Below are 24174 nucleotides of genomic sequence, written 5' to 3' on the forward strand. Positions count from 1 at the left end.
TTGTGTCATCTTTGGTTTCTTCCATTAGTGTCTTGCAGTTTTCAGAGTACAGGTCTTTTGTCTCTTTAGGTAAATTTACTCCTAGGTATTTTATTCTTTTTGATGTGATGGTATATGGAATTGTTTCTCTAATTTTTCTTTCTGATCTTTCATTGTTAGTATATAGAAATGCAGTCAATTTCTGTGTATAAATTTTATATCCTACAACTTTACCAAATTCATTTATGAGCTCTAACAGTTTTCTGGTAGCATCTTTAGGATTTTCTAGGTATAGTATCATGTCATCTGCAAACAGTAATAGTTTTACTTCTTCCTTTACAAATTGGGTTTTTGTTTGTTGGAATGTTTCGATTAATCCTTAACCCTTATTAACCCACTGAGGGAGGCCAGAGATTGAACCCACGTCCTCATGGATCCTTGTCAGGTTTGTTACTACTGAGCCACAACAGGAACTCCTAGATTTGTTTTTTGAAAGGCAGTATTTCGGATTTCATAGAGAAAGAAATATATACATCTTACCTTATTAGAACTGTAAAGGAAAATAAAACCAGACCGAATGAGTCTCTCCTGAACTCCTTTTTTCTCACCTATTTTTTTGTCATTTCCTTTTTCTTTCCCCTTTTTTCCCCTCTTTTATATAGCTGAAATCTCTTTAGACTTTGATCTCATAACAAATATTAGGAACACATACCCAATAAAATGAGTGGACAAGGTACATTTACGGAACATTGTGGAATAAAGAGAATAGTAAGTGAATGTGAGTTGAGCAAGAAACTGAGATTTTCATCTTGAATCCCCTTACCAGCTACTGAGATTAATCCAAATCAGCCTTATAGAGCATCAGTGTTCAAATCTATATACTAGAGCTAACATTTCTTATCCATCAGGTAAGAAGAATTGATATAAATGATAATATGTAAAAATACTTTATAAACTATAAATCATTAACCAAATATAAGGCAGTCATTATGATCAAATCTGAAATTTAGGTTCTTTCTGCAGAACTTTAGGAGTATGCTGATGAGGGTCTTTCTTATATCTATTTTCTGTATGAAAATGGGAGTTCCCGTCGTGGCTCAGTGGTTAACGAACCCAACTAGCATATATATATATATGAAAATGCTTAGTATCCCTCCCCCACCAAACATAAGCATTTAATATTTAAGCCACTGCCAGAGTTCCCATTGTGGCTCAGCAGAAACGAACTCAACTAGTGTCCCTGAGGATGTGGGTTTGATCCCTGTCCTCATTTAGTGGGTTAAGGATCTGCTATTGCCATGAGCTGAGGTGTGGGTTGCAGACATGGCTCTGATCTAGTGTGGCTGTGGCGTAGGCTGGTGGCTATGGCTCCAATTCAGTCCCTAGCCTGAGAACTTCCATATGCCATGGGTACTGCCCTAAAAATACCAAAAAAAAAAAAGAAAGAAAGAAAATTCATAAATATGTAGAAATTAAACAACATGCTACTCAACAACCAAAGGGTCAGTGAAGAAGAGCTAGTTGCAAGCGTTGGTGGTATAGTGGTGAGCATAGCTGCCTTCCAAAAGAGATGCTAGCTGTAGCTCCAATTTGACCCCTAGCCTGGGAATTTCCGTATGTAGCATGTGTGGCTCTTAAAAAAAAAAAAAAAAAGATTTAAGCCACTGTTAAAACAATACTCTTTTGGAGTTCCCTGATGGCTCAGCAGGTTAAGAATCCGATGTCACTGCAGAGGCTCAGGTCACTGCTGTGCTGAGGGTGCCATCCATGGCCTGGGAACTTCTGTATGCTACAGACATAGCCAAAAAAGTAAAAATAAAACAATACTCTTTTTTTCCCCCAATTCAGAATTTTATGTACAAACCAGATATGTATATAAATCAACTATTTCTGACATGTAGAACAAGTCACCCAGAATAGTTCATACATATAAACCCATTTATTACCATTAATTTTCTTTTTATCTTATTAGGAGAATCACATGAAATGACAAGTGTAAGTTCAAAATTATAGAAAAGTGCATAGTTTTCCTGATACACTTTTCTTAAATTACCACTCTATAAATTTGGAATTTTTACTACTTTATGAAATTTGTACTTTATGGCTCAGTTGGATTACATTACTATTTTTTAATTGTTAATTAAATCCCCCCAGTATTTTCACATAAATTACCAAGAAGCCAAGTTCATTTCTTATTATATTTATTGTAAAAGTGATTTTTGATTCAAAAGAGTTTTTCATTTTCTTAAATTGAGTGTCATTGACTTATAGCACCATGTTCCAGGTACACAACATAGTGATTGATATTTTTGTACACAATGATTACCAAAACAAATACTCTTGATAGTGATTTGTTTTCTGTATTTGACCAGAAGAGGAAATTTCATTGCCTCTGACTATTTTCCATTCTCTTTTTCATCACAGCCCAAAGAGCCGATTGATCCAGTTAAAGAAAGAAAAGCTGGAATACACTCCAGGAGAACATGAATATGGATTATTCCCAGCCCCCATTCATGTTGGTGAGTACTTAGTATATACAATATATTGCTGAGAAGAAATGATATTTTTTGGGTTTGGGAGATAATATCTTTGTGTTCTTGTTATTTCTATATCTCCAGTGGAGTCAAGTATTTACCATTTATTTTATACTCACTCTGAAGAATTTTTCAAACTCTTTTGCTATCTAGGAGTCAAAATGATGTAACTCTTATTCACTGAAGTTTCAGTAAACAACAGTTACATATTCTTGATTATGTTAGTATATCATCTAGGAAAACCCAACTATTTGTTACTTCAGTTTCAAATGTTTTCTGTGTTCAAAGGGATATGATTTATGGATATGTAATAATCAAAGAAAAAGGACCCACTCCTTTTTCTGATCATTTATATGCTTGAAAATTGATCAAGATTTATCTTTCTCTTAATTTTGGAGAAAAAGTCTTTGCTTAGCATTTTAATAATAATACCTTTCAGAATCCTAGATAAGTAAACAGTACCTTGGAGCTCCCTTGTGGTTCAGGTTAAGGATCTAGCATTGTCACTACTGTGACATAGGTTAGATCCCTGGCTTGGGAACTTCTACATGCCACAGGCACAGCCAAAAAATACAAATAAAAAAGGGGTGCCTAGAACTCATTCTTGATTTCCCTTATTCTTGCATCACCTTATCAGGTCCATCTCCACGTTTCATTATTTTCATCCTTGAAATATATCCAACTTCTCTTCAAATTCTACCGCCATCATTCAAGACCATGCTACTGTTATCTTCTGTTCAGGCCACTGCAGTAGACTCAGATCTCTCCACTTGCGTATTTGCTCCCTTCCAATACACTCTCCACACCGTAAAAAGAGAAATCATTTTATAACTTTTTAATTTAATATTTCTATTAACGTATAATTGATTTACAGTGTTGTATTAGTTTCAAGTGTACAGCACTGTGTTTGATATATAAATTTTTTTCATATTCTTTCCCCTTATAGTTACTATAAAATATTGACTATAGTTCCCTGTGCTCTATAATAGGTCTTTGTTAGTTATTTGTTTCATATATAGTAGTGTGTGTATGTTACTTCCATCCTCCTAATTTGCTCCTCTCCCCTTTCCCCTTTAATAACCATAAGTTTGTTTTCTAGATCTGTGGGTCTATTTCTGTTTTGTAAATAAGTTCATTTGTGTTGTTGTTTTTTTTTTTAGATTCCACATATAAGTGATATCCCATGATATTTATCTTTCTATAGCTACTTCACTTAGTATGATAATCTCTCACTACATCCATATGATTTTATAACTTAAACTAAATCATCCCTAAAATCTTTCAGTGGCCTACCATTACAGTAAAGTATAAACTCTTTACCCTGACTGAAATGGTCTGGTTCCTGACTGTTTCATCATTTTACATCTATCTCTTCTCATCTTTCCCTTATACACTGTATTATGTTATGCTTGTCTTTTTTCAGATTCCAAATTATACCAAATTGCTTCCCACCAAATGATCATTATGCTTATTATTACCATTGCCTGAAAAGTTCTTCATCAAAACTCCCCCAGCTGATTTCTTTTCATCCTTTAAGGATGAGCTAAATGTCAGTATCAGCTTAAATATCACTTTCTTTAAAATTTTTTCCCTGATTATCCTGTTAGAGAGGCTTCTTCCCTTTATTCAGTATCACAGCACCCTGTTTGTTTCACTCTATAATTACTGTATTAGTTTACTCATTTACTGTCCATCTCCCCTATTAGATTATAAGCTCCAGGAGCACAGAGTCATTTGTCTTTTTATTCTCCTTTGATTTCCCAGTGTTTGGTGTATAATAGAAGTTTAATAAATACTTGTTATACAAGTGAAAGAAAAGAGGAGAGATTAGGATAAATTGTTGAACATAAGGGATTTCTGTTTGTGGCTCAACAGGTTACAAACTTGATTAATATCCATGACGATTTGGGTTCGATCCCTGGCCTCACTCAGTGGATTAGGGATCTAGCATTGACATGAGCTGTAGTGTAGGTTGCAGACATGGCTCTATTCCCATTTTGCTGTTGTTGTGGCATAGGCCAGTAGCTGTAGCCCCAATTTGACCTCTAGCCTGGGAACTTCCATATGTCACGTGTGTCACCCAAAAAAGAAAAAAAAAACTGTTGACCGTAGGATGACAGTTATTTTTTTTAGGAACAGTTTACTTGTGTACTATATGTTGATCCTGTACTTTTGTTTTTCTCTTGACCTATGACTCTTGACGCTCTTGACTATAGGGCTCTTCTCCGTGTTATAATTATCTAATTCCATTTTTCTGCCCAGATTGCCCAGCACTAGCAATGCATTATATTAAAAGAAGCAAGGGACATTTCCTTGTGGAGCAGCAGGTTAAGTAAGGATCCAGCATTGCCACAGTTGTGGTGATTGAAACTGCAATGTAGTTTCAATCCCTGGCCTGAGAATTTCCCATGCTGCACATGCGGCCAAAAAAAGGCAACAGGCATTGACAAGTTCTGCAATAAAGATTAGTTTGCTTTAATGAATCTATATTGGATGGCTGGAGAATGGTTTAACTACAATGTTTAATTCTCAGCTAGATAAGTGTACTAGTGCTTAATTAAGGAAAGTAAGAGTAAGTTCCATGTTCTCTGGGCTTAGTGCCAAAGTTCTTTTCAAAGAACCTTTTGTTTTTAGAAATGAGGTCATAGCAGTGGAAGCTGATTCTCAGCAGATTTAGCTGTTTCCTAGAATCTGCTAATGATAAATTGGCTTTGAAAATGAAAATTTAAAAGTCCTATTTAAAGGAAAACGTGAACATTTTGATCTCACTAGTTTTATCCTGGGTGGGAAATTGGCTAACTCAAGGATAAAAAGAAATAATTTAATTTTCTAAATATTAAAGTAAGGGATATGTTTTAATGAGTAATGATAAGTATTAAAGATTTTTTTTTCTTTTTATGGCTGTACCCACAGGATATGGAAGTTCCCTGTCTAGGGGTCAAATCAGAGCTGCAGCTACCCACCTACGCCACAGCAATGCCAGATCCAAGCCACATCTGCTACCTACACCACAGCACAAGGCAGCATTGGATCTTTAACCCACTGAGGGAGGCCAGGGATTGAACCTGCCTCTTCATGGATACTGGTTGTATTCATTACTGCTGAGCCACAACAGGAACTCCGTAATCTTTATGGTATGCAGCTTCATCATTTTTAAATGATATAACCAAATAGTACATTATTAACAACTCTGTTACCTTACACTTAAAAATGCATAAGGGGATTCGTAGTTTTTCAGAAATTTTCTGGGAAGTAGGGAAGCAAAAAACATGAAGACATAATCTTTCATATTTGGTTTCTGGCATCATTTAGGCCTTAATTTAAATTCATCTCCAGCAGTTCCCATTGCAGCTCAGTGGTAAAGAACCTGACATAGTGTCCATGAGAATTCAGGTTCAATCCCTGGCCTCACTCAATAGGTTAAGGATCTGTGACATAGGTTGCAGGTGTAGTTTGGATCTGGTATTGCCATGACTGTGATGTAGGCCTGCAGATGCAGCTTCAGTTCAACCCCAAGCCCGGGAACTTCCATATGCCAAAGGTGCAGCCGTAAAAAGAAAAAAAAGTTTTCACCTCCACCACTTACCAGCTATGCAACCTTGGACAAGTTGACACATCTCAAGGCCTCAGAATCTTTATTTTAAAGTAGAAATTAATATGAATATTAAATACAGCAGTGCATAAATACTTAGCATAGTACCTAACAGTAATCATTCAGTAAATGTAATTACTGTAGTTGTTTTTGCAGTAGAATGTCGATCAGCAAGAATCTGCTACTTAGTACATAGTTTCCCCCATCTTTTTACTCTGGCAGTTATTGTGAAATATATTGTGATACTCTTTGGCTGAGCTCAGAAAATAATTCAGAATCCTTCTCAACATAGCTTTTGTCAGTTGCCACTACCAGTCATTCAGACTCATGTCAAATCTTGACTACTTTTCCTGATGTAGTGGAAAGAACATAGACCTTATGTGCACAAAATAATTAAGATAGTAGGCCTCAGACTTCTATTCTTAGAAGTTCTGCTTACAGGGTTGGCCAGTGGCTGACATCTGGAAACTTGAGTAGAATGGTTACCTTTGTTGATATAAAACTTCCTAGATGATAACAGTGATTTACTGTGCCTGCCTTGTATAAACTGTATGGTTTCTACTGAACATATGTTTTCATTCTAAGAATCTGGAATTTTAGTACATCCTAGGCAGAGGGTACCAGTATGACCAACTACCAATTAAAACCTTGGGTGCTAAGTTTCTAACGAGCTTTCTTTTTCTTTTTCTTTCTTTTTTTTTTTTTTTATTTTATTTTCTCTTTTTACGGCCATGCCTGCAGCCTGTGGTCGTTCCCAGGCTAAGAGTTGAATCAGAGCTGCAGCTGCTGGCCTGCACCACGGCCACAGCAATGCAATATCCAGGCCGCATCTGCAACCTACGCAGCAGTTCATGGCAGTGCCAGATGCTTAACCCACTGAGCAGGGTCTGGGATACTAGTTGGGTTCTTAATCCACTGAGCCACAACGGGAACTCCATAATGAGCTTTCTTGTTAGACAGCATTTTATGCATATTGTCACAATGCATTGCCATAGATTTCATCTTGTGTGACATTACTGGGAGAGTACTTTGTAAACTTGTGCCTGGTTTCCTCCAGATTTTGCCATATATATATATATATATATATATATATATATATATATATATATTTTTGTCATTACTGATTTTGCTTTGTATCTTTTTGCTATACCAAAGTAGAGTCTTGAGTCTGATTTTATGCTAGTACTATTAGTCACCAAACCTGAAGGTGTTCTTGGGGACCCTTGGCATACGTTAGAATCAAACACATAGACTACTCTTTTCATTCCAGACTCTTAAGAGTTAAATGATCTTAAACAAGTTACTTATCTACTCTGCATCTCAGTCTCTTCACCTATCTATCGGACTGTTTCCAACTTGAGTTGTGAGGATTAAGTGATATTTATTTTGTACTTAATATATATTGGTTAGATGCACTAACCAAGACAAAGTAAATGATAAAGTAAATTACCAGTATCCATGCTAATCATCTTATACTCCTTCCTCTTGGTTTACTATAATCAAGTAAAGTTGTCCCCTCCGTATTGGTGGGATATTGGTTCTGGGAGCCCTCAGATAGCGAAATCCAAGGATATTCAAGTCCCTTGTATAGTCGTATAGTATTTGCAGATAACCTATACATATCCTCCTGTACTTTTAATCATCTCTAGGTACTTATAAAGCTGTATGAATAGTTGCCAGTACTGGGCAAATTCTAATTTTGCTGTTTGGAACTTTCTGGAATTTTTTAAAGTTTATTTTTGATCCAAATTTGTTTGAATCTACAGATGCAGAACCCACAGATAAAGAGGGGTGGCAATACTCAATGCCAATGAATAATGAAATATTAAACAGACAATAAGGGAACAAAAGTTTGAAAATAGCAACAAAACTGATCATTTCTAGATGCACTAACCAAGACAAAGTAAATGATAAAGTAAATTACCAGTATCCATGCTAATCATCCTATAGTCATTAAGAGGCTAATAATTGAATTCAGCTCTATGCCAGTTTAAAATGTATGTGTAACGGGCTAATTCCTTACAAAATGCAACTTACAAAACTAATGTAAGGAGTTCCCGTCGTGGCGCAGTGGTTAGCGAATCCGACTAGGAACCATGAGGTTGCGGGTTCAGTCCCTGCCCTTGCTCAGTGGGTTAACGATCCAGCGTTGCTATGAGCTGTGGTGTAGGTCGCAGACGCGGCTCGGATCCCGCGTTGCTGTGGCTCTGGTGTAGGCCGGTGGCTACAGCTCCGATTGGACCCCTAGCCTGGGAACCTCCATATGCCGCGGGAGCGGCCCAAAGAGATAGCAAAAAGACCAAAAAAAAAAAAAAACTAATGTAAGATGAAATCAAATATATGAATAGCCCTTATCACTGAAAGAAATTGAGTTCCTGAAAGTTACCATGTAGCACAGTGGGTTTAGGATCCAGCATTGTTGCTGCTGTGGCGCAAGCTATGACTATGTATGGTGGGATCTTCCATGTGCTGGGGGTGCAGCCAAACAAAAATGGGTAAATAAAAATAAAAGAGGAGTTCCCATTGTAGCTCATTGCTATAAGAACCTGACTAGTACCCATGAGGATGCAGGTTCCATTCCATTTCTTGCTCAGTGGGTTAAGGATCCATCATTGCTGTGAGCAGCAGCATAGGTTGCAGACATGGCTCAGATCTGGCGTTGCTGTGGCTATGCATAGGCCGGCAGCTGCAGCCCTGATTCAGCCCCTAGCCCAGGAACTCCATATGCCACACCTGTGGCCCTATTAAAAAAAAAAAAAAAAAAGGAAAAAAAGAACAAAATTGAGTTCCTTACTAAATCTTACACATTAAAAATTCCAGAACAAAACAATTTCCTTTATGAACTCTCTTATATATTTGAGAAAGAAATAGCATCAGTCTTACAGAAACACTTTATGAAGATAGAGGAAAAACACTTCCCAGCTCATTTTATGAGGCTAATGTAACCCTGGTAGAAAACCCAACAAAAACTTCCTGCTGAATAAAACAACTACAGAACAAAGTTGATTGTAAACTCTTAGGACTAGAAAGGAATTTCCTGAGTGTTATAAAAAGCAGATCATACTTAACTATACTTTAATACAACTTAAAAAAAAAGCAGCAGATCATACTTAATGAGATATTGAATGCTTCCTCCTAAAATTGGAAAAAAGGTAAAAATGTTCACCTTCATTACTTCTTTTCAACATTATTCTAGATGTGCTAGCCAGTGCAGTAAGGCAAAAAAGATGAATATAAGTCATGAACAAAGAGTAAAATTGTTTCTCTTTGCAAATAACATGGTCATGTATGTAGAAAATCTAAAAAGATGTATTAGAACTAATGGCAAGGTTACTAGAAACAAAAGCAGTATATAAAAGTCAATTGTGATGGACTGAGAGTTTGGGGTTAGTAGATGCAAACTATTACATTTAGAATGGATAAGAAATGAGGTCCTATGTACAGCACAGGGCACTATATCCAATTACTTGTGGTAGAAAATAATGGAAGATAATATGATAAAAAGTATTTATATGTATGACTGGGTCACTTTGCTGTACAGCGGAAATTGACAGAACATTATAAATCAAGTATAATAAAAAAATTTTAAATCACTTGTATTCTTACAAAACTACATATACTCTTACCATACAATCCAACAACTGAATTCCTTTGGTATTTTTTACCCAAAGAAATTGAAAACTTAAGTCTGTTTAGTAACCTGCACACATGTTTATGGTAGCTTTATTCATAATTGCCAAAACTTGAAAGCAGCCAAGATATCTTTTGTTATATGAGTGGGTAAACTGTGGTATATCAGGCAATGGGATATTGTTCCACACTGAGAATAAATGAGCTGTCAAGCTATGAAGAACTTTAAATTCATAGTACTAAAGCTTCATGACGTTGAAGAATTTTCATTTCATGGTACTGAATGAAATAAGCCAATCTGAAAAGGCTGCATACTATATGATTCCAACTTAATGACATTCTAGAAAAGGCAAAACTTTAGAGACATTAATAGGATTAGTAGTTGCCAGTGGTTTGGGGGGAAGTAAGGATGAATCTACAGAGCACAGAGGATTTTTATGACATCAAAACTATTCTTTTCAGTGCTATAATAGTGAATGCACGTCACTGTACATTTGTCCAAAGCCACAGAATATGCAATACCAAGAGCGAACCCTAATAGAAACTGGAATTTGATAATGATATGTCAATATAGACTCATCACTTGTTAACACATGTATGGCTCTGGTGGAGGGTATTGATAATGGGGTAAGCTATGCATGTTTACGGGCAAGAGGTATATGGGAAATCTCTGTACCTTCTATTCCATACTGTATCCTAAATACATAAAGAACTCCTACAAATGATTTTTTTAAAGACAGCTCAATTTTAAAATGAAGGTTTGGGAGTTCCCGTAGCTGCTCAGTGGTTAATGAACCTGACTAGCATCCATGAGGATGTGGGTTCAATCCCTGGCCTCGCTCAGTGGGTTAAGGATCCGGCGTTGCCCTGAGCTGTGGTATAGGTCACAGATGTGTCTCAGATCCCGTGTTGCTATGGCTGTGGCATAGGCCAGAGGCTACAGCTCCGATTCGACCCCCTAGCCTGGGAACCTCCATGTGCCTCAGGTGCAGCCCTAAAAAGACCAAAAAAAATTTTTTGTAATTTTTAAAAATGAAAATAAAATGAAGGTTTGAACACAGACTTCACCAAAGAGAATATACAAATGGCCAATAAATACACAAAAAATATTCAGTATCATAACTCATCAAGGAAATGCAAATTAAGACCAGAGGTGAGATACCACACATCCACAGAGTACCTAAAATTAAAAATACAGCATCGAGGGAGTTCCTGCTCTGGTGCAGTGGTTTAAAAATCTGACTGCAGCAGCTTGAGTTGCTGCGGATGCTGCAGGTTTGATCCCCAGCCCAGCACTGTGAGTTAAAGGATCCTGCTTGCCACAACTGTGGCATAGATTGCATTTGTGGCTCAAATTCAGTCCCTGGCCCAGGAACTTCCATATGCCACAGGTGCGGACATTAAAAAAAAAAAAAAAAAATACAGCACCAAGGAGTTCTCCTGTGGCACAGCAGGTTAAGGATCCAACATTGTCACTCCAACAGCTTGGGTCACAGCTGTAGCACAGGTTTGATCCCTGGCTCAAGAATTTCCTCATGCCATGGGTGCAGTCAAAAAAAGAAAAAAATATAGCACCAAATGTGGGCTCAACCAGAAAGCTTATATGTAGTTGCTTTAAGTAAAATGGTAAAACTTTCTGAAAAGCTCTGGCAGCTTTTATAAAACTAAACATACACTTACAAAGAAAAAATGATACTTGTGTCCATAAGATGTAATGTTTCTTGTAGCCTTGTTTAGAATGGCTGTAAATTAGAGATGGACCGGGTAACCATTAATAGAAGAAGAAATAAACTGTGGTGTATTCATACAGTGCACTGTTAATCAGCAATAAAAAGGAAAAAACTTTTGTATTCGATATATATTCCACTTCAGAAATGATGAAGCAAATCTGCTTTTCCCAGTTCTGTTAAGTATGAGTAAAAACATCTTTTTAAAATGTTAAATATGATGGCATTCCAACCAGGACACGGTGGTTAAGAATCCAACTGCAGGAGTTCTTGTCGTGGCACAGTGGTTAACAAATCCGACTAGGAACCATGAGGTTTCGGGTTCGGTCCCTGGCCTTGCTTAGTGGTTTAAGGATCCAGCGTTGCCGTGAGCTGTGGTGTAGGTTGCAAACACGGCTCAGATCCTGCATTGTGGTAGGCCGGCAGCTGTAGCTCCTATTAGACCCCTAGCCTGGGAACCTCCATGTGCTGCAGGAAGCAGCCCTAGAAAAGGCAAAAAGAAAAAAAAAAAGAATCCAACTGCAGCAGCTCTGGTCATGGTAAAGGTGGGGATTCAATCCCCAGCCCAGAACAGTGGGTTAAAGGATCCGATATTGCCACGGCTGGATCCTTAACCCACTGAGCGAGGCCAGGGATCAAACTCATGTCTTTAATAGACACTATATCGGGTTCTTAATCCACTGAGCCACAATAAGAACTCCCCACAAGGAATACTTAAGAATTCAGTTTCTCCACATCCTTGGTAACACTTAAAATTTTTTGGTTTTGTTTCATAATAGTCATCCTGATGGTATCTCATTATGGTTTTGATTTGCATTTCCCTAATGATTAGTGATGTTTAGCATCTGTTCATGTACTTATTGGCCATATGTATATCTTTTTTACTAAAATGTCTCTTCAAGTCCTTGTCCATTTTTGAATTGAGTCAATTTTTTTATTCTTCAGCTTTAGTTCTTTCTATGAATAATTCCTTATCACATATATGATAAATTGGAGAATATCTCTATGACATTAATAGAGAAAACCATAAAGTATATAAATGCCAAATGATCATTTAATTATATACACTACCATATTGAAGATAACATCTCTAATAATCACAGTTGAATGTGGTTGTTTACAATAAGTATGTTAAAATTAGATTTTTAGGTAAGGTTGAGAATGAGGCAAAGGACAGAATTTGATGGAGAAGGATTTAGCTTTAAATTAGAAGAATGACACCTGAGAATATAAAAGTGGGAGGGAGTTGGTTGTGTTTAAGAAATTATGCTTCTCTAGCCATTGTGGAAAACAATATGGAGGATCCTCAAAAAAAATTAAAAGTAAAACTACTATATAGTCAGCAGTTTCACTTCTGGGAATATATCCAAAGAAATGAAAGCACTAACTTGAAAAGATACCTGCACACATTCATAGTAGCATTATTTACAACAACCAAGAAATGAAAACAAGTGTCCATCAGAGGATGAATGGATAAAGGAGTTGTTATATGTATGTCATGCCACAGTATACATGTAAATACAATGTATAGATATGAGGAAATCCTGTCATTTGTGACAACATGAATGGACCTTGAGGGCATTATGCTAAGTGAAATAAGTCAGACAGAAAAAGACAAATACTATGTGATCTCTACAGTATGGAATCTAAAAACATGAGTGTGTGTGTGTGTGTGTGTGTGTGTGTGTGTGTGTGTGTGTGTGTATAAAATTGAAAAGGAGATCAGATTATTTGTGGTTACCAGAGTTGAGGGATGGGGGAAGGGAATAAGTGCTGAAAAGATACAAATTTCCAGTTATAAAATAAATAGGTACTAGGGATATAATAAGCATAATGACTATAGTTAACATTACTGAATGTCATCTATGAAAATTGTTAAGAGAGTAAATCTTAAAAGTGTTCTTATCACAAGGTAAAGAAGTTTTTTATTTTTTTTTTTTTTTTACTTTAAGGCTGTACCTGTAGCATATGGAAGTTCCCTGGCTAGGGGTCATTCAGAGCTGCAGCCGCCAGCCTACGGCCTTTGCCACAGCCACAGCAACACCAGATCCGAGCTGCAGCTGCAGCCTACACCACAGCTTGTGGCAACGCCAGATCCTTAACCCACTGATGGAGGCCAGGGCTCGAACCCACATCATGTATGCTCAAACTAGTGTCCCACATCTTGGATACTAGTCAGGTTCTTAACCCATTGAGCCACAATGGGAACTCCCAAGTTTTTTTCTTTTTTTGCTTCTTTTTTTAATTGTATGTCTGAGAGATAATGCTGACTAAATTTATATCCATAATCATTTCACATATATGTGACTCAAACCATTATGCAGTACACCTTAAACTTTTACAGTTATATATGTCAATTATATCTCAGTACAACTGGGGGGAAATTAATTAGTAAACCAAGCCAAAAAAAAAAAAATGAAAGAAAGATTAACTGCTTAGGGAGAGTAAAAGTCAAAAAACTGAGGAAAGATGATGATATTACTTAGTAGGGCTATAAGATAACAGTGGAGTACCTCTAAACTTAAGCCACGGAATATATATTTTCATTCATTCAGAAAATATTTAATACCTACTCTTTGATCAGGCAGTTTTCTAGATGATTGTGATACATCAATAAACAAGATAGGTAAAAATCCTTGCCTCTGTGGAGCTGACATTCTTTCAGTGGAAGGTGTGAATCACAATATTCCTATCTTTTTAGGTCTCACCTGTTTTTCCTCAGGCTGACAAAACCAAAAACTTTACATTGTACTAATGTTTTGTCTAGTGAAATTTGAAGCTTCCTTTTAAGTATCTTTGATTATTATTTATAACCCCCTTGATGGCACACATTTCACTGAAATATTACCACTACAGCTTTTCTTTGGGGAGTGAGTATTGGGACTATTTTCATAGAATGAAAAGAAAAGATTAATAATTTCTGTTTGAAGAGTGATATTATAACCCAATGCTTAGATTTTATTTAAACAAACAGGACTTTTTCTGAAGTCAGTCACCCTATTCTTGTTTTAAAAAAAGAAAAAAACACGTTTTTGTCAGATTTTAAGCTATCTTAGAAGCAAAGCCATAGTTATCTTTCTTTTTGTTGGATACCTCTCTCTCCTTTGGTTTCCTCATTTGCCTAGCTACCTCCTTAGCAATGGAGAATTTTTGTGGAGATGTTCCTCCTCCTGTTGTTCATTTCAGGATTGATTTTGTAAAAGAAAAATCTTCATGGACCTTCCCTCTTAGATTTCAAGGTCAACACAAGTCTCTTCCTTGAAATAACTTTATTGCCCACAAATTCAGTTTTCTTTCAAGAGAGGAAGAAAAGGATTTCTTTTCTGTTGGCCTAGTGATGAGTGGCAGGATTTGAGATTTCACAGCTCCAGCACTATAAGAAAAATCCACAAAAGATACGATTTCATCTAATTTCTAGATGGATAGAAAATGATTTTTTTCCCATTTTCAAAGTGAGGATTAAGGAGTTCCCGTCGTGGCGCAGTGGTTAACGAATCCGACTAGGAACCATGAGGTTGCAGGTTCGGTCCCTGCCCTTGCTCAGTGGGTTAAGGATCTGATGTTGCCATGAGCTATGGTGTAGGTTGCAGACACAGCTCGGATCCCGCGTTGTTGTGGCTCTGGCATAGGCTGGTGGCTATGGCTCCGATTCGACCCCTAGCCTGGGAACCTCCATATGCCGAGGGAGCGGCCCAAGAAATAACAAAAACAAAAAAAAAGTGAGGATTAACCAAAAATAATTTTTCCAAATGAGGAGCTCCTGAATAGATTCCTGTGAAATATCAGCTCTTGCAGAATTTGACCAAGGAAATCTCTTTAGGTGAGTTTCAAAATGATTACCTGGCTCTAGTCTAGTTTCAGAAATGTTAAAGGAAAGGAAAGACTGACCCATCATTTTTCCTCCAGCTCTCAGTATAGGGATTAGAGAGGAGGAATACAAGTAATGCCAGGAAAAGCATCATAACATCTATGGAGACATTGCTAGGAAAACTAAAGATATTGGGCTCTGTGGAAAATTGTGTCTTTGAATTTAGTCGAAGTAGTTAATGGATGCTTTCTTTCTTAGAAAGAGAAAGAAAAGTATTCTTTTAAAAATTCGTAACTGTTTGCACCTTCACCCTTTTTTTAACTCAGTGAATTTTATTACATTTATACTTTTACACGATCATCACAACCCAATTTTATAACTTTTCCATCCCAAACCCCCAGCCCATCCCCCACCCTACCTCCCCAGTCTTTCTCCTTTGGAAACCATGGTTTTTCAAAGTCTGTGAGTCAGTATTGTTCTGCAGAGGAATTTAGATTCCACATGTAAGTGATAGCATATGACATTGGTGTCTCACTGTCTGACTAGCCACTTACCATGATAATTTGTAGGTCCATCCATGTTGCTGTAAATGCCATTATTTCATTCCTTTTTATGACCCATGTTCCTCTGTGCATATATACCACATCTTCTTTATCCACTCCTCTGTCGATGGACATTTAGGTTGCTTCCATGTCTTGGCTATTGTATATAGTGCTGCAATGAACATTGGAGTACATGTGTCTTTTCAAGTCATGGTTTTCTCTGGATAGATGCCCAGGAGTGGGATTGCTGGATCAAATGGTAATTCTGTTTTTAGTTTTTTGAGGAATCACCATACTTTTTCCCATAGTGTTTGTACCATTTTACATTCCCACCAACAGTGTAACGGGGTTTCCTTTTCTCCACACCCTCTTCAGCATTTACTGTTCATAGATTTTTTTGATGATGGCTATTCTGGCCAGTGTGAGGTGGTACCTCATAGTTTTGATTTGCATTTCTCTTAATAATTAATGATGTTGAACATCTTTTCGTGTTTTTTGGCTATCAGTATGTTGTCTTTGGAGAATTGTCTATTTAGATCTGCCCTTTTTTTGTTTTGTTTTGTTTTGTTTTTTGTCCTTTTTACGGCCGCACACGAGGCATGTGGAGGTTCCCAGGCTAGGGGTCTAATCGGAGCTACAACCACCGGCCTACACCACAGCCACAGCAACTCGGGATCCGAGCTGCATCTGCGACCTAAACCACAGCTCACGGCAATGCCCAATCCTTAACCCACTGATCGGTGCCAGGGATCGAACCCACAACCTCATGGTACTTGGTCGGATTCATTAACCACTGAGCCAGGACAGGAACTCCATAGATCTGCCCATTTTTTGATGGTTTGTTTTTTTGTTTGTTTGTTTGTTTGGTATTGAGCTGCAGGAGCTGTTGATAAATTTTGGAGATTAATCCCTTGTTGATCGTTTCCTTTACAAATATTTTCTCCCATTCTGTGGGTGGTCTTTTCATTTTGTTTAGAGTTTCCTTTGCTGTGCAGAAACTTTTTAAGTTTAATTAGGTCCCATTTGTTTATTTTTATTTTTACCATCACTACTCTAGGAGGTGGATCTGAGAAGATATTGCTGTGGTTTATGTCAGAGAGTGTTTGTCCTGTGTTTTCCTCTAAATGTATTATAGTGTCCATTTTGAGTTGGGGGTTTTTTGGAGGGTTTTTTTTGTTTTGTTTTGTTTTGTTTTTTTACTTTTTTGCTTTTGAGGGCTGTACTCAAGGCTAGGGGTCGAATCAGAGCTACAGCTGCTGGCCTATACCATAGCCATGGCAGTGCCAGATCCGAGCCACATCTGCACCCTACACCAAGCTCATGGCAACCCCGGATCCTTAACCCACTGAGCAAGGCCAGGGATTAAACCTACATCCGTATGAGTCTTTGTCAGGTTCATTAAGCACTGAGGCAAGAAGGGAACTCCCATTTTGAGTTTATTTTTGTGTGTGGTGTTAGGAAGTGGTCTGATTTCATTCTTTTACATGTAGTTGTCCAGTTTTCCCAGCACCACTTTTTGAAGGGACTGTCTTTTCTCCATTATGTATTCTTGCCTCCTTTGTCACAGATTAGTTGGCTCTAGGTACATGGGTTTAATTTTGGGCTTTCTGTCCCATTCCACTGATCTATATTTCTGTTTTTGTGCCAATACCATATAGTTTATATGATTGTAGGTTTATAGTATAGTCTGAGGTCAGGAAGCCTGATTCCTCCAGCTCCATTTTTCATTTTCAGGATGGCTTTGGCTATGCTGGGTCTTTTGTGCCTCCAAATAAACTTTAAAATATTTTGTTCTAGTTCTGCGAAAAATATCCTTGGTAATTTGATAGGGATTGTATTGAATCTGTAGATTGCCTTGGGTAGTATACTCATTTGACAATATTGATTCTTCCAGTCCAAGAACATGGTATTGTGTCATCTTTGATTTCTTTCATCAGTGTCTTATGGTTTTCAGAATACAGATCTTTCGTCTCTCTAGGTAGGTTTATCCCTAGGTACTTTATTCTTTTTTGGTCTTTTTGCCTTTTCTGGGGCCACTTCACATGGAGGTTCCCAGGCTAGGGGTCAAATTGGAGCTGTAGCTACCGGCCTACACCAGAGCCACAGCAACACGGGATCCAAGCCACATCTGTGACCTACACCATAGCTCACGGCAACGCCAGATCCTTAACTCACTGTGCAAGGCCAGGGATCAAACCCGCAAGCTCATGGTTCCTAGTCAGATTCGCTCACCAATGAGCCACGACGGGAACTCCCTAGGTACTTTATTCTTTTTGATGCAATGGTGAATGCCGCAAGGGAACTCCTGCAGTTGGATATCTTAAAGTAACAAGTTCACTTGCCTCACTTACATTCCTAGGTTTGACTAACCATTGTCTCTCAATTCTTTCAAGTAAGAACAGTATTCCATTTAAAAAGCACCTAGTTAAGCTCACCATTCAAGTATTTGCACAAGTGCTTTTCCTTAAGATAACCGTCATATCTCAGTATGCAGCAGAAATGCTTTATGCATACTTACATTGTGTCATGTGGAATAAAGATTTTGTTTTGTGGGTTGAAATTTAATATTTTTATTGCTATTTATCAAGAGCATTCTTTGATGATGCTGGTACAGTTGATTTCTTTTTTTTTTCCTTTTTTTTTTTTGTCTTTTTGCTATTTCTTTGGGCCGCTCCCGCGGTATATGGAGGTTCCCAGGCTAGGGGTCGAATCGGAGCTGTAGCCACCGGCCTACACCAGAGCCACAGCAACGAGGGATCTGAGCCGAATCTGCAACCTACACCACAGCTCACGGCAATGCCGGATCCTTAACCCACTGAGCAAGGCCAGGGATCAAACCCGCAACCTCATGGTTCCTAGTCAGATTCGTTAGCCACTGCGCCACGACGGGAACTCCTTTTTCCCTTTTTTTTAACGGCCACACCCGTGGCATATGGAAATTCACAGGCTAGGGGTTGAATCAGAGCTGCAGCTGCTGACCACAGCCATAGCAAGGTGGGATCCGAGCCATGCCTACAACCTACACCACAGCTAACAGCAACACCAGATCCTTTAACCCACTGAGTGAGGCCAGGGATTGAACCTGAATCCTCACAGATACGGGTTAGATTCATTTCCACTGCACTACTACGGGAACTCCAGACACTATTCTTTTCTGTTAGTTTCATTCTAGTATAGTTTTATGCCACTTGCCTTGATTCATGATAAGGTACCTGCAATTTTACACATGATTCCTTTTATCCCATTAGTACAAATATCAGCATAATAAAAATGCATATATCTTACTAGTGTTATTAAAATAGAATTGTCTTCTCAGATAACCTGGGATTAGCAGAGCACACACTGAGAACTGCTGGTTTGGAGACCATAATAGGACAAATATCCAGAAGACAAAAAAAATCTAAGTCCTGGAGTTCCCACTTGCATTGTGGCACACCGGGATCAGCAGCATCTCTGGAGCACTGGGATATGGGTTTGATCCCCAGCCCAGCACAATAGTTTAAGAATCCAGTGTTGCTATAGCTGTGGCATAGGTCGTAGCTGCGGCTTAGATTCAATCCCTGGCCTGGAACTTCCATGTGCCATGGATGAAGCTATTTAAAAAAAAAAAAAAAATGGTGGTAGTATTTCGGTAGGAAGAAAATGTTAACAGATCATAAATTTGCATGTAAATACTCTTGATTCATTTAAATTCAGGGTACCTATTTTAGAAAACTCTTATGCCTCTTTTTATAGTCAGCCTTAGATTAGGTACAGTAATGAGGGAGAGTGGATGACAGCTGCTCTGGTTAATGATTTTAATGATCAAATAGTTCTTAGTATTTAGTTTGTTTCATAATGACCTTTGTATTTGGGTAGTAAATTTACTGTGCTACTTGTTTTATATAAGCAACTACTGAAACATATCTTTAGTATATAGCACATGGAGCACAGTGGAAACAAGTAACTAAAATTAAAAACTGGCCATGGAGGAGTTCCTTCTCTGTAGGTTAAGGATCTGGCGTTGTCTCTGCAGCTGTTCAGATTACTGCTGAGGTGTGAGTTTAACCCCTGACCTGGCACAGAGGGTTAAGAATCCGGCATTGCTGCAGCTGTGGCATAGGTCACTGCTCCAGCTCAGATTCAATCCCTGGCCCAGGAGCTTCCATATTCCACAGGGGTGGCAAAAGAAAAAAAAAAAAAAAACATTGGTAATGGAAAATCCATAAAATTAAAAATTAAATTTTTTTTTTAGTCAGTACATATTAAATCTTGTGGGTGCTTGACCCTTTGTATGAATAGATAATGAAATTGATAGCATTTTTGTTTGTTTGTTTCAGGAAAATATTTAAGGCAAAAGAGAATTGATTTCCAGCTTCCCTATGACATCCTTTGGCAGTGGAAACATAATCAGGTACCAGCCTATCTTACCATGTTTCATTCTTAAGTGGTAAATGGGAGAGAAGGAGGTGCATGTCTTTTTGTCTCCTTCCTTGTTACGCTCTTAGGAAGTATAGAAAAGTGTCCCTATGAAGGTTAGAGACTAAGAAAAATGAATTTACATCCATATTTAATGTGACCTATTTGCCTTTACTCATACTTCAAAATAGGAGTAAGTCCCTGTTTCCTTAGGCAACCGTCTGTTATTATTCTGGACTTTTATTTTGGTAGCCAAGATTCTGTTCTGTAAGAATCCTGTTTGATGCAGGTCTCAAGAGAATTTAGATGTACTGCCAGCAGCACTAAGAAATTTCAGGCTTTATTTTTGTTGGCTCCTTCCCATCAGTTTGGAATTTATTTTCCATATACAAAAGAGATTCTTCTACCAAAGGAAATAGGGAAAATGTGTAACACTCTTGTGCTTTTAAAAGATCTTTAAATATATTGAGAACTAAAAATAAGAAGGTGCAGTTTTTCTCTCTTGCTTACCTAATTGAAGTTTCCCCCAGTAATTTTTATATTAAGTTATAGCCCCAGATTACATATTGAAAACAACCATTGGGAAATTAAAGTAGTCACACAAATGAGGTAAATCAGCTCCTGAGGTTTGCCAAAATTCCATCAAAGTTTAATTTTGGAAAGCGAAAGAAAAGGACATTCCCCTTGGCATTCTTTACTCTAGTGGCCTCTCTCTAATTCTGAAAGGATCAATCAGTATGTTAGATATTTGTCTCAAGGAATTCATAACAATGAAGGAGATGTGCTTTGACTATACCCACTGAAAAATGATGATAGGATTATTCTTATAGATTAATACTACTCTCTAGCCTAGACCAAGTTGCCTTTTTTTTGTACTGTCTTTTACTGACCACCTAATACTTGTTTTTCTTAATGCATTCTTGATTGCAGGGTGAGAGCTCCATTATCCTGCCTTCCATCTCCCCTGTATTCACCAAATTAATTGTCTTAATTGAAATGTGAAATGTGTTTTCCTTCAACACTCAGCCTGAAATGGCCAGGGTACTCAACTTTTTAATTTCGTATACCTACCCAGACCATCTAAACAAGCCCTGTGCAAGTTTTCTTTTCATAGAGACAAATAAAATTTTAATTTATCCAAATGAATAGCTTTGATCCGCAGTGTGATTTTCATTTAAGTCTGTCCAATAACATGCTAAAAAAAACATTTAATTTGAAATTCATTTTCTTTAAACTACTAAATATTTCTCCTGTTGCGTGTAATTCTCTTTTACCCTGATCTAGTAAGTTACCTTTTATTTCAGGGTAAAAGGTGATCACTCCCAAGAGTTACCCTCAAATGTATCCAACCTAGAAAGTCTTGTAAATTGTTTCCATATGAGCAGAGTACATGGATAATTTCCTCTATTTTTAGTGATCGATACTCTTGTCTGGCATTTAAAGATGAATGCTACATCAAAGATTTTTCCGTTTTTTCTTCTAGCTATACAAAAAACCAGATGTACCACTATATAAAAAAATCCGTTCAAGTGAGTAACTTGGGTGCTATTTTTTCTGCCTCCATACCATCAATATTCTTAGTCTAGCACTTAAAAAATTATCCTGTATGTTCACTAACTGTTCTTTACTGTCTTCTCTCAAGATGTCTACGTTGATGTCAAACCCCTTTCTGGTTATGAGGCTACCACTTGTAACTGTAAGAAGCCAGATGATGATACCAGAAAGGGTTGCGTGGATGACTGCCTCAATAGGTACTGTACTAAACGGATTCTGTAAGCACAGGCCTTAAGATCTATAAGACACTTCATTTAGAGAGAAACCTTTGATTTTACCTCAGGAAGTTGCAGAGAGATATTTAAAACCTAATCGATGGGATGTCTTTGTTTGAGTTGCTATAACAAAATACCATTGACTTAAAAAAACAGAAATTTGGAGTCCCTGTTTTGGCACATCCCTGCTATTATCCATGAGGATGCAGATTCAATTCCTGGCCTCATTCTGTGGGTCAAGGATCTGGCATTGCCTGTGAGCTCTGGTATAGGTTGAAGACAGCTTGGATCCTGCGTGGCTGTGGCTGTGGCGTAGGCCAGAAGCTGTAGCTCCAATTCAACCCCTAGCCTAGGAACTTCCATATGCTGCAGTGTGGCACTAAAAAGGAAAAAAAAACCAAGAAATTTATTAATCATAGTTCTGGAGGCTGGGGACCAGGGCTTTAACTATGAATTTAGAGGGACCACATTCAGCCCATAACATGGGCAAATAGAGTAACAGAAAAACAATGTGATTTAAAGTCTTATGTACTCAGATTTAAATCTTCTCACTACTTATGAGACCTGAGGAAATTTATTTAACCCCTATAACAAAAATAATACCTTCTTGGAGTTCCCGTTATGCCTCAATGGTAATGAACCTGACTAGTATCCATGAGGACAGGGGTTCAATCCCTGGCCCCACTCAGTAAGTTAAGGATCTGGCTTTGCCATGAGCTGTGGTGTAAGTTGCAGAGGAGGCTCGGATCTAGCATTGCTGTGTCTGGTGTAGGCCAACAGCTACAGCTCCGATTCGACTCCAGCCTAGGAATTTCCATATGCTGCAGGTATCGCCCTTGAAAAGCAAAAAAAAAACACCTAGATATCACTGTGTGGTAGCCATAATGAGGGAGTAAAAGTAGGATGATGATAGTGAGGAAGAAGGCCATGATATATTTGGGGGGAAACTTAAGTTGATAAACCATTAACATATAGCAGATAAACATATGAAGATTGAGTCAGTGATGATAATAAGAGAGGGTAACGCTATTGTCAGAGATAGAAAGTTGGAATCTAACTGGTTTGGAGATAAAATTTATGGTTTTTATTTGGGACCACTGAGTTTTAAATGACATTGAGATTTCAAAACGGGAGTAGAGATATCAGTGTTTCTGCTTTAATATGCCAGTTGGGAAATTCTACCTTCCCTACATCACTGTAAATTCCTATCTTGTCATTGTGCATACATATGATTGTACATAGTAGTAATAGCTAGATTACTAGTTAGTGTTTTGTGCACTGATTTTTCTCACTCACAAATATTTCATATGAGCACTTTTATGTTATCATTATGATCCACAAGCTCATCCTTTTTAGGGTGATGTGTCACAGTTTGCCATTCTGTTATTCATTGATCAAGTTATTTTTAATGTTTTGCTACTAACAGGTGGGCATTACTATGAAACTCTTTGTGTAGATTCCATTTTTTAATGCTTTAAAGTGTAGTCTCGGGTGTTCCCGTCATGGCTCAGCAGAAACAAATCTGACTGGTAACCATGAGGATGAGGGTTCGACCCCTGGCCTCGGTTAGTGGGTTAAGGATCTGGCATGGCTGTGGCATGGGCCAGTGGCTATAGCTCCGATTAGACTCCTGACCTGGAAACTTCCATATGGTGTGGGTGTGGCCCTAAAAAGACACACACACACACACACACACAAGTGTATTCTCAAAAGAAGAAATATCTGTGCAAACTGTGGAAATATATATAATTCTTACTATGTACTATAGCTCTCATAAAAGATTAAGTTAATTTTTGGTATCACCACCAATATATAAATATATTTATTTCCCCATAATTCCACATCCTTTAGGTGTTAACATCTAAATTTATTTCTAGTGCATTAGTATGTCATTGGTTTGATATGAGAGAATATCATTTGTCCTTATAGTTCTTGATTAAAGGTGTATTTCTTTAGATTCTAACATTACTGTGCTTTTTTGTATTTTTATTATCTATAAAATTTCTGTAATATAGCTGCTGCTTTATTGCTTATTTCCTCTCTTTCTCACAGTAGTTCAAGGAGATTGGTGGTAGTTTTACTTCTTAGAGATGAAGGAATCTAGAATCTGACTAGTATCCATGAGGATGCATGTTCGATCCCTGACCTCACTCAGTGGGTTAAGGATCTGGCATAGCTGTGAGCTGTAGTGTAGG

At 37.7% G+C, this 24174-nt stretch overlaps 1 protein-coding gene across 6 annotated transcripts in view; it reads left to right on the top strand.

Moving 5' to 3' along the window:
- Positions 1-24174, top strand: part of ASH1L (ASH1 like histone lysine methyltransferase) — a 185672-nt gene that overhangs the window by 119583 nt on the left and 41915 nt on the right. For all 6 annotated transcript variants that reach the window (XM_047784346.1, XM_047784348.1, XM_047784345.1 and 3 more), the window contains 4 exons: positions 2404-2498; positions 20132-20205; positions 21694-21739; positions 21853-21961. In XM_047784346.1, coding sequence (XP_047640302.1) covers positions 2404-2498; positions 20132-20205; positions 21694-21739; positions 21853-21961 — 324 coding nt within the window. The remainder of the gene's footprint in view (positions 1-2403; positions 2499-20131; positions 20206-21693; positions 21740-21852; positions 21962-24174) is intronic.

This window comes from Phacochoerus africanus, chromosome 6 (assembly GCF_016906955.1).
Source record: "Phacochoerus africanus isolate WHEZ1 chromosome 6, ROS_Pafr_v1, whole genome shotgun sequence".
NCBI classification, from domain to species: domain Eukaryota; kingdom Metazoa; phylum Chordata; class Mammalia; order Artiodactyla; family Suidae; genus Phacochoerus; species Phacochoerus africanus.